This window comes from Trichosurus vulpecula, chromosome 1, assembly GCF_011100635.1.
Source record: "Trichosurus vulpecula isolate mTriVul1 chromosome 1, mTriVul1.pri, whole genome shotgun sequence".
Classification (NCBI taxonomy): Eukaryota; Metazoa; Chordata; class Mammalia; order Diprotodontia; family Phalangeridae; genus Trichosurus; species Trichosurus vulpecula.
In genome coordinates this window covers 90501257-90516788 of record NC_050573.1, presented here as the reverse complement: position 1 = coordinate 90516788, position 15532 = coordinate 90501257, and the positions used below count along the sequence as shown (strand labels likewise).

At 38.6% G+C, this 15532-nt stretch overlaps 1 protein-coding gene across 1 annotated transcript in view; it reads left to right on the top strand.

The window, feature by feature from the left end:
- Positions 1 to 15532, top strand: part of DENND3 (DENN domain containing 3) — a 118568-nt gene that overhangs the window by 55833 nt on the left and 47203 nt on the right. Inside the window, exons 11-12 of the mRNA XM_036764223.1 lie at positions 2313 to 2416; positions 14211 to 14413. Of these exons, the coding sequence (XP_036620118.1) occupies positions 2313 to 2416; positions 14211 to 14413 (307 nt within the window). The remainder of the gene's footprint in view (positions 1 to 2312; positions 2417 to 14210; positions 14414 to 15532) is intronic.

The window sequence follows — 15532 nt, the reverse complement described above, 5'->3', positions numbered from 1 at the left end:
AAGCTCTTTTAAGCCAGTATGAGCCCACTGCAATGTACCACTGCAGAAGACTGAGGTGTAGAGGAAGGAATGTGAGAGAGCTCAGCAAAATAGAAAGCAAGGGATTAGATTTGAAGTTGAGGATTTAAGGGGAGAGGAGAAGTTTGGGGTAAATAAAAAGATTTCCATACAACAGCGAGGGCCCAGTTGAATTTAGCAGCAATGTATGGTAGAAAGAGTATTGAACTTGGAGTCAGCAGACTCCTGGGTTTGAATCCTACTTCTGATACCTGTTAGCTGTGTGGCCATGGACACACATGGAGCATCAGTTTCCTTATCCATAAAATGGGGATGTTAAGACCTTTCCTCCCTACCTCATAAGATTGTTGTGAAGATCAAATGAGATAACGTATGTGAAGTGATTTAGAACATGCTGTATAAATGTCATATATTATTAAGTAACATGAATTGTAGTGGAGCCAATGTCTGTGATTTTGTAGCTTCCTTTTTAGGGATCAGTGACTTAGGAGTAAAAGTGGAGAAAGTAGATGATGGGTGTGAACCATGGTGGAGGCTCAGCAAGCCTTGAAGAATGGGAAAACAAAAGCATGAAGGAATTTGTGGGTGGAAGACAGTGCTTTGTTGAACTAGGGTCAAGATTGTGAAGGAAAGAATGTGAAACCAGAACAAAGAGAATGGGTTAGGAGAATAGAGATGGATGGACTACAGGTTGTGATAAGGACCAGGAGCAGGCTTAGGTGGAAGTAGAAGGAACGGAAGTTGTGATCAGAGAATGGACTTTTCAGAGTTCAGATTTTCGGAGGGTGAAAAGGTTTTGGTGATATGAGATCTAACTAAATGAGGTCCACTCAGGTAGCTGACTAAGGTAGGATGATAATAGAGGTCATAAGAACAGAGGATGTTAATGACCTGGGGAGGTCCAGATGTTTGAGAAGTCTTCTGTATGATTTTGGTACCAAGGATTAATTTAGGTGTTAGGGAATGGATTTTCCACAAGGTTTGAATGAATGAGGAAAAAATTAAGTGGTTACTTTGGGCCAAACACAGTGCTAAGTGCTGGGCATGGAAATAGACAAAGTTAGAGAATCCCTGCTCTCATAAAGATTGTTTATAAATCGGTTTAGCTCCAGGGCAGATGGAAAGGCCCAAAAGTCTTCAGCCTTAAGTGGTTGGGCAAATGGCAAGGCCCAGACATTCTTAAGTTACTTAAGTAGTTAAGAGGACAATGCTGAGGGACTGTGGGGCACAGAGACCAGAAAGATGGTGAGGACATCTCAGATATATTCTGGAATAGCCTAGGAGGAGAATAGGGGGAGGGGGAAAGTAAGGAGATAAGAGCAACCTCCCGCCTAGTGGTAGTGGAGGCTCTCCCCACTACCTGGCCGTCTCAGGTTGGTTATCAGATAGTCCAGGGCCAGGAAGAGGAGACCAGGGGTGTCAGATACCACCAATAGTGAGAAGGCTCTGCTAGGTACAGAACTCATTGAAGAAAGAGAAAGAATGACCTAGAAATCACTACATTATAGCAGCAAAGATCTGGATGGAGTATTATAGTCAAATTATGTGCACTTCACCAAAGAGAGTTTGTTGAGAGCAGCAAGAGAGCAAACACTGTGCTAACTCTTGGCCCTGTGTGGTGGTGTCTGAGAGGATTGGGCATCACTGGAGAATGGTTAATGCTAGAAGATGGAAGGGGGTATAAGAGGAAGAGATAGAGGGTGAAATGGAGTTTGTTAATTGTAGAGTGAGCCTTCCAAATAGAAGAAGAGAATCTGAACCAGAGATTTGTAGTGCTCAACTGAATGGGGATAAGAACTTGGAGAAAGAGGTAGCAAGGGGCAGAGGTTTTCCCTCAGTAGATTTAAGGATTACAACAACAGGAGGATGGAATTTGCTATCATGGGCTAGGGAAGGGCTCTGCTGATGGTGTCTCTCAGGTTGGGTCCCTTCAGTTGACTGTAATGGGGGAGGAGAGGGCCAGGCCAAGGCTCATGGAAGCCAAGACAATCCTGAATTGGAGGAGATCCCTTATAATGTCCACTTCCCAGATGAAGTTCCCTCATTTGATTATCCCCTCTCAGGGAAGATTTTCCCCTCCACACCTTTGCCTCTATAATTCTTAGTTCTCACTTCAATCATTTGAGTCAAATCCTCTATAGTCACCCCTACTTCTTATTGTCTAGATGTGGTATTCAGTTAATTACCAAATGCTTATTAAGTGCCTGTGTGCTAGAAATTGTGGATTATGGAGAAGGAAACTTGGTACAATTGAATTTGCTTAGTTGTAATTGAAATTTTCTTGTGCATTTCAGGTGTTAGAGACCTACATATTTCATTCTTTTCTTAAAGCTCGTCTTAACAGAAGGATGGATGCATTTGCTCAAATGGAACTTAGCACCGAGTCTGAAGAAGACAGGTACATGTTGTCCCCCCTTAGTGGCTTAGTCTAAAGCTGGATTTTGGGGTCATGATCTGGGATAGTAAATTGGAAAGAAACATTTCTTTATTTTGGCTAAAAAAAACCTTTATACTTCATAGTATGCTTACTTCAAAAACTGTTGTTCCTATCTGAAATCCAAAATCATATGGTCAGTAACTACTTCAAACTTATCTTAGGATAGCCTCATTTCTTAAGGGAATATTAAATAATTTGATATTCATTATAATTAATCCTCTCTAAGGATGATTGCCCAAATCAGATCCACAAAGCTAAGAAAATGGTAAGATAAACAATTACTTCAGCCCTTCAAGGGTTTGTCATTTCACTGATGTGGGTATTCCCTCCACTGGTGCAGAGCTCAACCATTTTGTCACTTAACAAATGCCTTTCAGGGATTGCTGTGGCAGAAAAGTGTACCTCCCTGTTATCAACTGGAATGATGAGTCTTTCTGAGTTTAATTAGTCTGGACCTTAACAACAGACAGATGTTTGACCATTAGGATCACAGGGCCTATAGTTAAGGCCTTTCTAGTTTGTAGGATGGACCTTCTAGAACTTGTGTTTCCCTGGCATAGTCTTTGAGAGCTAATGACCACCCCTGTACAATGATGAAGGATTCTGTAGGACTTTAATGGATGAAGATAAATTATTACAGTAAAACTCCATTATGTATCACTCACATTTGAAAGTTACAATCAGATGATACAGTAAGAGGGTTAGTGACTATTTCAAATTTGTCTCAGGATAATCCCATTTTTAATCCTAAATTATTTTTTTATTATTATTACTTAAAACTATAATAAGAGTCCTCCATTAAAGTCCTATTCTTGTGTCTCATGGTGGTTTGAGGGTGATTCCTGGTTCTTAGACCAAGAGTACGTCTCTATAGAAAGATAATTTTGCATCTAGCAATGATCTGGCATTCAAGGACCAGCCCAAGTTAAGAGATACTCATGACCAGATGACTGGCCACCAGGTATTGGTTTGGCCATTTACAATTAGGAAGAGGTGAGAAATGGAGAGGTTGCCAGTAGTATGTAGGGAGAGCGTATACACAACAATGAAATCATGGACACTTGATGTATTGAAGTAACTGCTACAATTACTAATTATTTTGACTATGAGGAATAGCAATATAACTTTACTTTTGGGTCATATTTTATCATTTCAATAGAAATTTTATATTCCTTATCCCTTTCAAAAGGAGTTGGTAGAGTTGTTTTTATTGTACATCCAAAGAAAACAGAAAAAAGATTATTTCATGGAATGGCTGATAAACTCATATAGTAGTACTGATGATAAGTATTTACAAAAAGACCACCATGAAATTAATTTCAGTTTATGCACCAACCAATGTTGCTGAGGATGAAGAGATAGAGAAATTCTACAAAAACTTTTAAGACATTCCAAATTAAAGCAACATATACTGTGATACTCGGTGGCTTCAGTGCAAAGGTGAGTAAAGGTGAGGATGATGAGAAATATGTGGGAAAACATGATTCAGAGAAAACCAAAGAGAGACCAAAGACTTGTAGACCACTCATAGGTGAATAGAGTGCCAGGCCTAGAATGAGGGAGACTCATCTTCATGAAGTCAAATCTGGCCTCAGACACTAACAAGTCACTTAACCCTGTTTGCCTCAGTTTCCTCATCTGTAAAATAAGCAGGAGAAGGAAATAGCAAACCACTCTAGTATATTTGCCAAGAAAACCCCATATGGGGTCACACAGAGTCAGACACAACTGAAATGACTGAACAAAAACAACAACAAAAAAAACATCCTGATGCTTATATGTCATGATTTTTTTTGAGAAAAGAATTGTTAGGTGCTATACATGGCAAGCATCAAGCAACAATTAAAAAAATAAAAAGATTGCATTTTACCCAGGCAGAAAAAGATTTGTTACTGATGTAGTGTTATCTCTGGATCACCTGTCTTTGATAAGTCAGACTGCTGGCTTATCAGGGAAAAGATCAGAATTAGTAAAAAGCTAAAAAAAAGAATGATCATGAGAAAAATAAATGCTGAACAATTGAAACAACTTAATCTTGAACTATTTAAACAAGTGCCAGCAATCAGAAATGGGAATGGACTTCACTAAGGGTATCAACACTGCATGGGCAGCTAGGTGGCGCAATAGAGAGCATGCTGGGCTTGGAATCAGGAAGACTCGTCTTGATGAATTCAAATCTGATCTTAGACACTTACTAGCTGGATGACCCTGGGCAAGTCACTTAACTCAGTTTGCCTTAATTCTTCATCTGTAAATGGGCTGGAGAAGAAAATGGCAAACCACTCCAGTATCTTTGCCAAGAAAACCCCAAATGGGATCATGAAGAGTCAGATATGACTGAAGTGACTCAACAGCAACAACAACGACATGAACACTGATTACATAATTTTATAAAGACATTGATCTGCAGTAAATATGTTACTACACAAAGAAAACTAGCAAAACCCTGAAAGCAACTTATTCAGCAAACAACGACTTACTTGCCAAGTGGAGAGAGATGGCAGCCAAAGGCAACAGTTGTTTATAATGAAAACTTTTAGTGAAGAAACATGGTAAATGACTATGAGCAGCGGCATCTGATAAAGGAGAGAGAAGCACCAGAGGCTAAAACCAGTTTAGAGAAAGCTTGGTAAGAGTCAACTGAACCAAGTCATACCAAGGGCATTTAAGGACAAACTTGGAAAAGATCTGTAAATATTATGGTGACAAACTTTTCACTGTCCAGGGCAGTATTACTGCTACACTTGGACATCCAATACCATAGTCTCAGATATGATGATAGGTGAAGTAGAAGTGGTGGTAAAGAAGGGGAAAGCAGCTAGACTGGACCAAATATATGGAAATGAGATCCATGCTGGAGGGAGACACAAAAGTGAAAGTCCTGAGGGCCCATATGTGAAGTAGTCAAAGTACAGGAAGATACCAAAAGTGTAGAAAAAAATCTTCGACCTTCTTAATACCAAAAACATCACAACTACCAACAATGCCTACTCTACCAACTCTACAAAATCTTTAGATGAGCTATCTATGTACAAATCAGTCTCATCTTATCACCTCCTATTCCGTAAACTCCAGTGGTTCCATATTACCTCTAGTATAAAATATAAAATCATCTGTTTGGGGCCAGACCTCCATATGCTTCAGCATAACCCTGGGCAAACCACTACATGCTTTAATATAGTCTCAGGGAAATACAGAAACACCCCGCCATCCTCAGCACACACCAGACACCACCACTAGGACCCTAGCTCAGCACCAGGTAAGTTGTCAGACCCTACAGCCTCAAGCAGTGCCAGCCCCCCCATCCCATCCCCTCAGCACAGCAGCAGACATGAGGGTCCCCTATGGCCCTCAAGGCAGCATCAGTACACCACCAGGTAAACAGCCAGGACCTGTAGCCTGTGGCACAAGAAGACTGAGACAGTATCCCTTCCACCCTGGAAGCAGAGCTCAAGTTTAAAAGAAGGGGAAAAGGCCAAAAAAGATGAGCAAAAAATGACAAAAAAAGAATCTGCCCATAGAAAGTTATCATGGTGACAGGGAAGATCAAGATACAAACTCAAAAGAAGGCAGCAACGGGAACAGTAGGCAAACAATTGGGCAAAACCACAAAGAAAAATGGGAAGTGGTCTCAAGCCCAGAAAGAACTCATGAAAGAGCTCAAAAAAGTTGCTTAAAAATCTTATAAGAGAGGTAAAAGAAAAATTGGGGGAAAATGAGAGTGATGCAAGAGAATTATGAAAAAAGATTCAACAGCTTAGAAAAAGAAAACAACTGCTTAAAAAGTAGATTGAGCCAATGGAAAAGGAGATACAAAAAAATCCACTGAAGAAAACTCCTTAAAAAGTACAGTTGGCCAAATGGAAAAGGAAGTACAAAAGCTAACTGAGGAAATATCTCCTTAAAAGTTAGAATTGGGCAAGTGGAAACTAATGACTCTATGAGACATCAAGAATTAATTAAACAACTTCAAAAGAATGAAAAAATGGAAGAAAATGTAAAATATCTCATTGGAAAAACAACTGACCTGGAAAATAGATCCAGGAGAGACAATGTTAGAATCATTGAACTACCTGAAAGTCATAATCAAAGGGAGAACCTAGACAGCATCTTTCAGGAAATTATCAAGGAAAACTGCCCTGATATCCTGGAACCAGAGAGCAAAATAGACAAAGAATCCACCAGTCGCCTCAGGAAAGAGATCCCAAAATAAAAGCTCCAAGGAGTGTTATAGCCAAATTTCAGAACTATCAGGTCAAAGAAAAAATACTGGAAGTGGCCAGAAAGAAACAATTCAAATATCAAGGAGCCACAATCAGGATTACATAGGACTTAGCAGTTGCAAGATTAAAGGATCAGAGGTCATGGAACCTGATATTCTGAAAGGCAAAGGAGCTAGGGCTACAACTGAGATCCACCTACCTGGTGAAATTAAGCATAATACTTCAAGGGGGGAAATGGTCGTTCAATGAAATACTTCAAGCTTTCATAAGGAGAAGACCAGAATTGAACAAAAATGTGATCTCCAATATCAAGACGCAAGACAAACCTAAAAAGGAAAAAAGGGAAAAGAAAACATAAAGGACTCAATGGAGCCGAACTGTTTATGTCTCTACATAGGAAAATGATACTTCTAATTCTTAAAATTGTACCACTAGTAGTACATCTAGAAGGAATATTCATAGACAGAGGGTATGGGCATAAGGTGAATTTGAGGGAATACATAAAAAATAAAGGATGAGGAAGAGGAGTACACAGGGTACAGAAGGAAGGGAGAGGTAGAATGGGGTAAATTATTTCACTCGAAGAGGTAAGAAAAACCTATTATAGTGGAGGCAAAGATGGGAGGGGGAGCAATGGGCATTACTTGAACCTTACTCTCTTCAGTATTGGCTCAAAGAGGGAATAATATGCACAATCAGTTGAATATAGAAATTTATCTTACCTGACGAGAAAGTAGGAGGGGAGGTGATTAAATAAAAGGGGTAGGGGAGGGCGGGAAGGGACTAACAGAAGGGAGGACAGATCGGAGGAGACAGTAGACAGAAGCAGGACACTGGTGAGTAGGGAAAAGGTGAAAAGAGAGGGAGGACAAACAGGAGGAAAAATAGGATGGAGGGAAATACACAGTAATCATAATTGTGAATGTGAATGGGATGAAATCTCCCATAAAACAAAAGTGGATAGCACAATGGATCAAAAATCATAATCCTACAATATGTTGTTTACAAGAAACATGCTTGAAGCAGAGAGACACACACAGGGAAAAGATAAGGGGCTGGAGCAGAATCTATTATGCTTCAGTTGAAGTAAAAAAAAAAAAGCAGGGGTAGCAATCCTGATCTCAGACAAAGCAGAAGCAAAAAGTAGACCTAATTAAAAGAGATAAGAAATGAAACTACATTTTTTCTAAAAGGTACTAGAGACAATGAAATAACATCAATACTAAACGTAGATGCACAAAGTGGTATAGCATCCAAATTCTTAAAGGAGAAGTTAGGTGACTGAACGAGATAGAGAGCATTACAAAATGTAAAAAAATAATTTTGGTTATATTAAATTAAAAAGCTTCTGTACAAACAAAACTTATAACCAAGATCAGAAGGAAAGCAGAAAGTGAGGAAACAATCTTTATAGCAGGTGTCTCTGACAAAGGCCCCATTTCTCAAATACATAAGAGAACTGAGTAAAATTTGTAAGAATATAAGCCATTCCCCAATTGATAAATGGTCAAAGAATATGAAAAGGTAGTTTTCAGATGAAGAAATCAAAGCTATCTTAGACTAATGAAGAAGTGCTCTAAATCACTTTTGGTTAGAGAAATGCAAATTAAAACAACTCTGAGGTACCACCTCACATCTATCAGATTGGCTAATATGACCAAAAAGGAAAATGATAGATGTTGGAAAGGATGTGGGAAAATTGGGACACTGATACACTGTTGGTTGAGTTGTGAATTGATCCAACCATTCTGCAGAGCAATTTGGAGCTATGCCCAAAGGGCAACCAAATTGTGCACATCCTCTGATATAGCAATACCACCCACTAGGTCTGCATCCCAAAAAGATCATAAAAAAGGAAAAAGGCCTTAACATGTGCAAAAATATTTATAGCAGTACTTTTCATGGTGGCAAAATATTGGAAATTGAGGAGATGTCCATCAGTTGGAGAATGGCTGAGCAAGCTGTGGTATATAAATGTAATAGAAAACTATTATGCACTAAGAAATGTTGAACAGACAAATTTCAGAAAAACCTAGAAAGACATGAACTGATGCAAAGTGAAATGAACAGAACCAAGAAAACATTGTACACAGTATCAGCAACATTGTGTGATGATCAACTATGAATGTCTCAGCTCTTCCCAGCAACAGAATGATCCAAGAAGAGTATAAAGGACTCACAAAAGAAAATGCTATCCACATCCAGATAAAGAAACGATGGAGTCTGAATGCAGAACGAAGCCACTTTTTTTTCACTTAACTTTATTCTTTTTCATGACTTTTTCTCTTTGGATCTGTTTCTTCTTTTACAACTGTGACTAATATGGAAATATGTTTTACATGATAATACATGTATAACCTATATCAAATTGTCTGCCATTTTAGGGAGAGGGAAGGGAAGGGAGGGAGAAAAATTTGGAACTGAAAAATTGTAAAAATGAGTGTTAAAAACTGGCTTGACATGTAATTGGTAAAAAAATAAAATACTATTAAAAATCACCTGTTTGGTTTTTGAAGCCCTTCATAACCTGGCCCCTTCCTACCTTTCCAGTCTTTTTATACCTTATTCCTTTCATGTCAGTCAGTCAACAAAGCATTTGTTAAGTTTTTACTGCACACCAGATACTGTGCTACATGCTAGGAATACAAATACAAGCAGAAAGAAAGACAGTTCCTGCCCTTATGTACATACTCTGCAATCTAGTGACACAGGCTTCCTTGCTGTTCCTCAAACATCATAACACCATCTGTAGACTCTGGTCATTTTCATGGGCTCCAAGCTTGGAACACTCTTTCCTCATGTCTGCCTCCTGGCTTTTCTGGCTACCTTTCAAGCTAAGGCCTCAGTTAATCAATTTTAGTGCCTTCCCTCTGAGATTATCTCATTTATCCCATATAGATAATTTTTTGTACATCGTTGTTTGCATGTTGTATCCTTCATCAGACTGTGAGTTCCTTCAGAGCTCACAGGGATTATTTCTGGCTTTTCTTTGTTTCCTCAATGCTTAGTATAGTACCTACCACAAAGCAGGTCCTTAATAAATACTTGACTTGACATGTTGACTTGATTTTTGCCTCAAAGCAGTAGAGAATATAAGATCCTACTGTTCTTATTTTTTCTTGATTATGAAAATAGAGGGAAATGCCATCTTAAAGGCCCCTTTCCAATAATGTGTTTCCCATCTCTATATCAAAAGCATCCAGGATTCCTTGAAAGACATAATAACAGATATAACCCTATTCAACAGCCCTTGGCTCATGAACATCAAGAAAAGCATAAAACAGAGATATGTATGCTTGCTAACAGTGTTCATCATTGTGATAGAGGAGATCCACCTCAGAATCCAGGTCAAAAAAAAGTATTCTAGATGCTTTTGGATGACATTGTCTTGGTTGCAGCATCCTCTAGAACATTGCAGAATCTTCTGGAAGTTCGACGTGACTATTCAGATAAAAAGTGCATGAAGAATGGCTAGGGCTGAGATTATAACGTGCATTTGGATGGACAGCTATAGGACTTTTCCATCAATTTGTATATCTGGGACAAAGAGTGCAGATGGACAGCAAGCTGTTCTTGGAGTTGAACAGGAGGAAGAGAGTGGGCTAGATTGTCTTCTGGGGAAAAAATTGTCTTTAGTAACCACAAGCTTCCTGTGAACACATAGGGCCATCTTTTTAATATCAACAACACTATTCCTGTATGGAATTTATTCTAGTATTCCTGTATGACAGCAAGATATGAAATATAACAAACTCGAATTGAAAAATGAATCTCATTTGTGGTTTCATGTGTAATCCTTTTTCTTTTTTGTGTGTGAGAAGTTGATATTTGTCAAGCTCAAAATAACAAAATATTACAATTTTAAAAATTGATCTCCCACAGAAGACAATGGAGTGGTGCATTATATGTTTGAGCTGTCTAGAACCAATGAGAAACATAGAAGAACTGGAGTACAATATATCATCCAAGAAATACAGGATGGGGAAGAAAGGAACAAGCTCTTAGTAGGCACCTACTATGTGCAAGGCATTGTGCTAAGTGCTTTACAAATGCTATCTCATTTGATGCTTATTTAAAAAAAAAGGTGGAAGAGAAGATGGACTCTGTCTGCCTGGGGATAACAGCTATTGTGCTCCTCTGGTGTCCTGTCAATGGCAGAAGGAAACCAGGAAGGTCTCAGCACAAGGGGTGAACTTCCAGTTGTGAATTTCTGGAAACACATGGACAAGAGTTACACAGAATGGGAAAGTATATGAAGATTGTGGGCTAAATCGTTGGAATACACTCCCAAATCTATGAGATCATAGATCCATTTGAGTAGCCCTTTTGATCCTAACAACCATCCTTTGAGATGGGCTGGGCAGATGGCATTCTGTTTTGCAGATGTGAAAACTGAGGCTTAAAGAGATGAAGCAGCATGAGCAGTGTCATACATCTGGTACATGGCAGGCCCAGGATTTGAGTCCAGGTTTTCTGATTCCTCGTACCATATTGATTTGGTTATAGTGTGTGAGTCAAATATTGTCTCTCATGTGCATAGTAAAATATGCATACCATCTATTTCTCATTTTAATAGAAGTGTTGCCCTTATACACTGATACTATGATGTGTTTGTGATCTCATCATTGTGAGTACTTCCTCGAGCAGAGCAGATTATAACTCATACGTACCATGTACCATGTGTCCATCTTGTGGGACTTCCTCCACATCTTCCCATAAATCCTCCGTGGAAGGCCCACCTAAATTATTAGGGAAACTTTTCTTATTCTCTTGACATTTTATGGGCACCCATAGACTACACAGGCTATCTGTCCATTGGTCCTCTCTCAGTCATATTCTTTCTTCTTGTTTTACCTGTCATACATTTCTCTGATGACAGCTTTTATACTTCTTGTCCTGCATAATTTCTTCATTTATAATGTGGTAGATTCTATTATACCTACCACAACCACTCCAAAACCTTCTTAACTTCATTTCTTCAGAGACTGTGATATTCCATGATTTATTGCCCAAGACATCACCAGAAGAATATTGGTGTTAAAAAGATAGGCTTTTGTTTCAGGCAGAATCTTGGGATCATTAAAGGAACTTTTTAATTTCCCAAAGGTCATTGCCCATTCTCTTCCTTCTGTTCAATCCTTGGCTCACATTACTCATTTGCAGTATCTGTCCAAGATATATATATATACTGATGGATGAGCTCTCCTTCTAACTTCATATCATGATCAGGAAAATAGGCATTCTTCATTCTTGTATGCATCATAGAATCACAGAATTTGAGGCTTGGGGAAGCTTACCTCAGTAGCAATCATGCACAAAAGGAATTCCTCCTGTGATGTATCAGACATACAGGGAAGGGAGGGAGAAAAGAACCCTGTCTTAAATGCCTACTATGTGCCCAACATTGTGCTAAGCATTTTACAAATATTATCTCATTTGATTCTCACAACTCTAGGAGGTAGGTCCTAGTATTATCTCTATTTTATAATTGAGCAAACTGAGACAAGTCAAGTGACTTGCCCACGATTAGGTCACACAATTAGGAGGTAGCTGAGGTTGGATTAGAACTCAGGTCTTCCAGACTCCTGGCCAGCACTCGTATCAACTGTGCCACCTAGCTCCCCTAAAGTGGCCACTTAATCTCTGCATGAAGTCCTCCAAGAAGAGGAATGTACCATTTCTTAGGGCAGTCCATTCTACTTGGGGCAGCTCTCATTATTATGTTTATGATGACATCAAGCCTAGGTTGGTCAGTTCTGTCCTCTGGGGCCAAATAGAACACTTCTACTCTCTCCTCCACTTGATAGCCTTTGAGATAATTGAAGACAGTTATCATGTGCCCCCTAAGTCTTGTCTTCTACTCAGTTCCTTCAATTAGTCCTCATGTGTCATAGACTCAAGGCTCTGGATGATCCTGGTCACGCCGCCTCTGAGAAGGTTATCAATATCCTTCTTAACCTCCCCAAGCTGGACACAATACTCTAGATGAGGCCTGATGATGGCAAAGTACAGTAAGACTGTTACCTCCCCATTCCTGGGAGCTATGACTGTCTAAACACAGCTGTAGATTGCATTAATAATAATTGGGGGGTGGGGTTTGGCTGTGACATTACACTGCCAACTCATTGAACTTTCAGTCCACCAAAACCTTCAGATATTTTTCAGAACAATTGCATTCCCTCCTCACTTCCCACCATCCCCAGTTTAGTACTTGTAGATTTTTTTTGTATCCAAATACAAAATTTTACATTTATCTCTATATTTTTATGTTATTCAATTCAGCCCAATGTTCTCTAGCCTAGGGGGTCAACACATTATGGCTGGCCGTTGACCTGTTTTGTAAAGTCCATGAACTAAGAATATTTTTAAATACAATTAAACTTTATTTTAAAATGTAAAAGGTATTCTTAGCTTGTGGGTGAAACCAGGAGTTTGCTGACCCCTGTGCTAGCCTGTCAAGACTCTTTTGTGTTTCGACCATCATCTACTGTATTAGCCGTCCCTTCCAGATTTGTGTTATTGACAGATTTCATTAGATTCCCATCTATGCCCTTATTTGAATCACTGATAAACAGCATATGGCTAAACCCTGATCCCTGGAAATCTCTGCTGCAGATCTCCTGCCATGTCAACATTGAACCATTAATGGCTACTCTTTGAGTCTGGTCATGCACCCAGCTCTGAGTCCATGTAATTGTATTGTCATCTAGTCGGCCTTTCCCCATTTTCTCCACAGGAATAATATGAGATACTTTATCAAAAGCTTTGCTGCAATCTAGGGAGACTGTAGCCACAGCATTCCCTTCATCTATTAGTTTAGCAATTCTGTCAACAACAAAAATTAGGATAGTCTAGCATAGCCTGTTCTTGTTGAAACCATGTTCTTTGAAATTACCAATTTTCTTTTCACAAACCATCTCTCTTAATAATCCTTTTTAGAATTTCCCCAGAACAAACACATAATCATGCTTAAATTGTTAAGCTGAGTGTTTGGTGAGAGTCTGTTGAAATGTTAAACCCAAAATATCTTAAATTGGATTTGTTTAGAATATCTGGGGTCCATGAAATTGTTTTTTAAAAAATATTTTGATAACTATCTTTTAATTCAGTTAAATTAATTTCCTCAGCCATTCTTTGTATTTTTATTTTATGCATTTAAAAACATTATTCTAAGAAAGGGAACATAGGCTTCAGTAGACAGCCAAGATGATCTATAACACAAAAATTATTAAGAATCCCTTCTTTAGAGACTGCTCTGGAGCTAAAGATATCAGCCACTGCTAAATTTCTAAATTTTCATTTTGGACACAGGTTAAGTTTTAGATGTCTGTTAGAATGGTCTAGAACACTGTACATAGTAGGTACTTAGTAAATGGTCATTGGTCAACACTTTAATTATGCAGTATGTTTTGCCATTTCATTAATAGCTCTAATTTCTACTTCTTTGCTTGTGTCTGCCATTCATATTGGCCTCTAAGGAATCTTATTCTTCAGTATATTGCAATATCTATAGAATATGTTTGTCTTTTCAGAATGAGTATCATGCTTGTAAGCCCAAGAAGACCAACAATTGAGAAAATGGCTTCTCGAAGATTTTCCCGTCAGTACATAGCTAACAGACGAATGGTAGTGAGCATGCCAAATCTACAAGACATAGCAATACCTGAATTACCCCCAAGGAATTCATCACTTCGGAAAATAGAAACTGTGAATAGTTGTAAAGGCAATAATACAGGTGATAAAGTGTGTGTCATTTCTTTCCCCAAACTTTGATGAATGCTACTAAAACTTTTTATAATTCAGAAATGCAATCCTGGACTTTGTAGATACATATTTTTTAAATACCCTAACTGAATGACATGGTGCTTGCTTATGTAAAATAGCTAAATTCATAAAAATACTTGAGCTCATAATGCCGTCTTGAAGTATCCAAGGAGCCCTTGGAATATAAAATACAATAAAATACAAATTGACATTTTGACACTTGCCACATTTTGTTTCTCTCTGAGCTGCAGCAAATCAAGCTCCATTATAACACTAGCTTGTTTGTAAACTGGCCTGGGGGCCAACTATAACTGTCATTCTGTAAACATCAGCTTGTTTAAGAGTTTCTGAGGTCCTTCTAAGTATAAACAAGAGCCGGGACACTCACCCCTATCTGGAACTGCTGTGGCAAGTTGAATCTCTGCTGGACTAGTTTTTGGTCAAGGGAAGCCCCCATGGTGGGGACTTGAGAATGCTTGAGTAGGCATTCTTTGATCTCTCTATGGGAAATAGTAGAGGGAGAGTCCCAGTTTCATTTGAATCCCTGGAATATTTCATGAGTGGATAGGATGGGGCCCCCAGAGAGATCTGAATACTGACTGACGTATATCCAGAACAATATAAGAGTTTATATTGAAATTCTTTGTCTGGGGCGAAGAGTTGATAATGATGCAATAGTAAAAAAAGGAAAGACAAGTGTCAACGAAATATAAAAAATAAACACAGAAGAGAACAGAAGGAAGTTCAGTAGGGACACAGATAAGCAGGGCAGTTTTGTTACTATTGTTTTCAATTTAATATATAATTAAGAAACTGTATATGATAGAAGTTCACAGTTTCATATACTTTTCCTTTTTCCTGCCTTCTGCATGCTTAAATGTCCATGTTTGATGTTTGTCAGCTTTATAATAAAAAAAGAAAAGAAAGAAATCTGAGTTTAAAAATCCAGTGCTTAGTACAAGCCAGGCACACAATGAGGTGCTTAATAAACACTGATTGATTAAAGCAGATTCTGAGACATTTCCTAAAAACCATATGGGGTCTAGGAATGTGCACAGAAGTTTGTTCCATGGCCAATATATGCTAGATT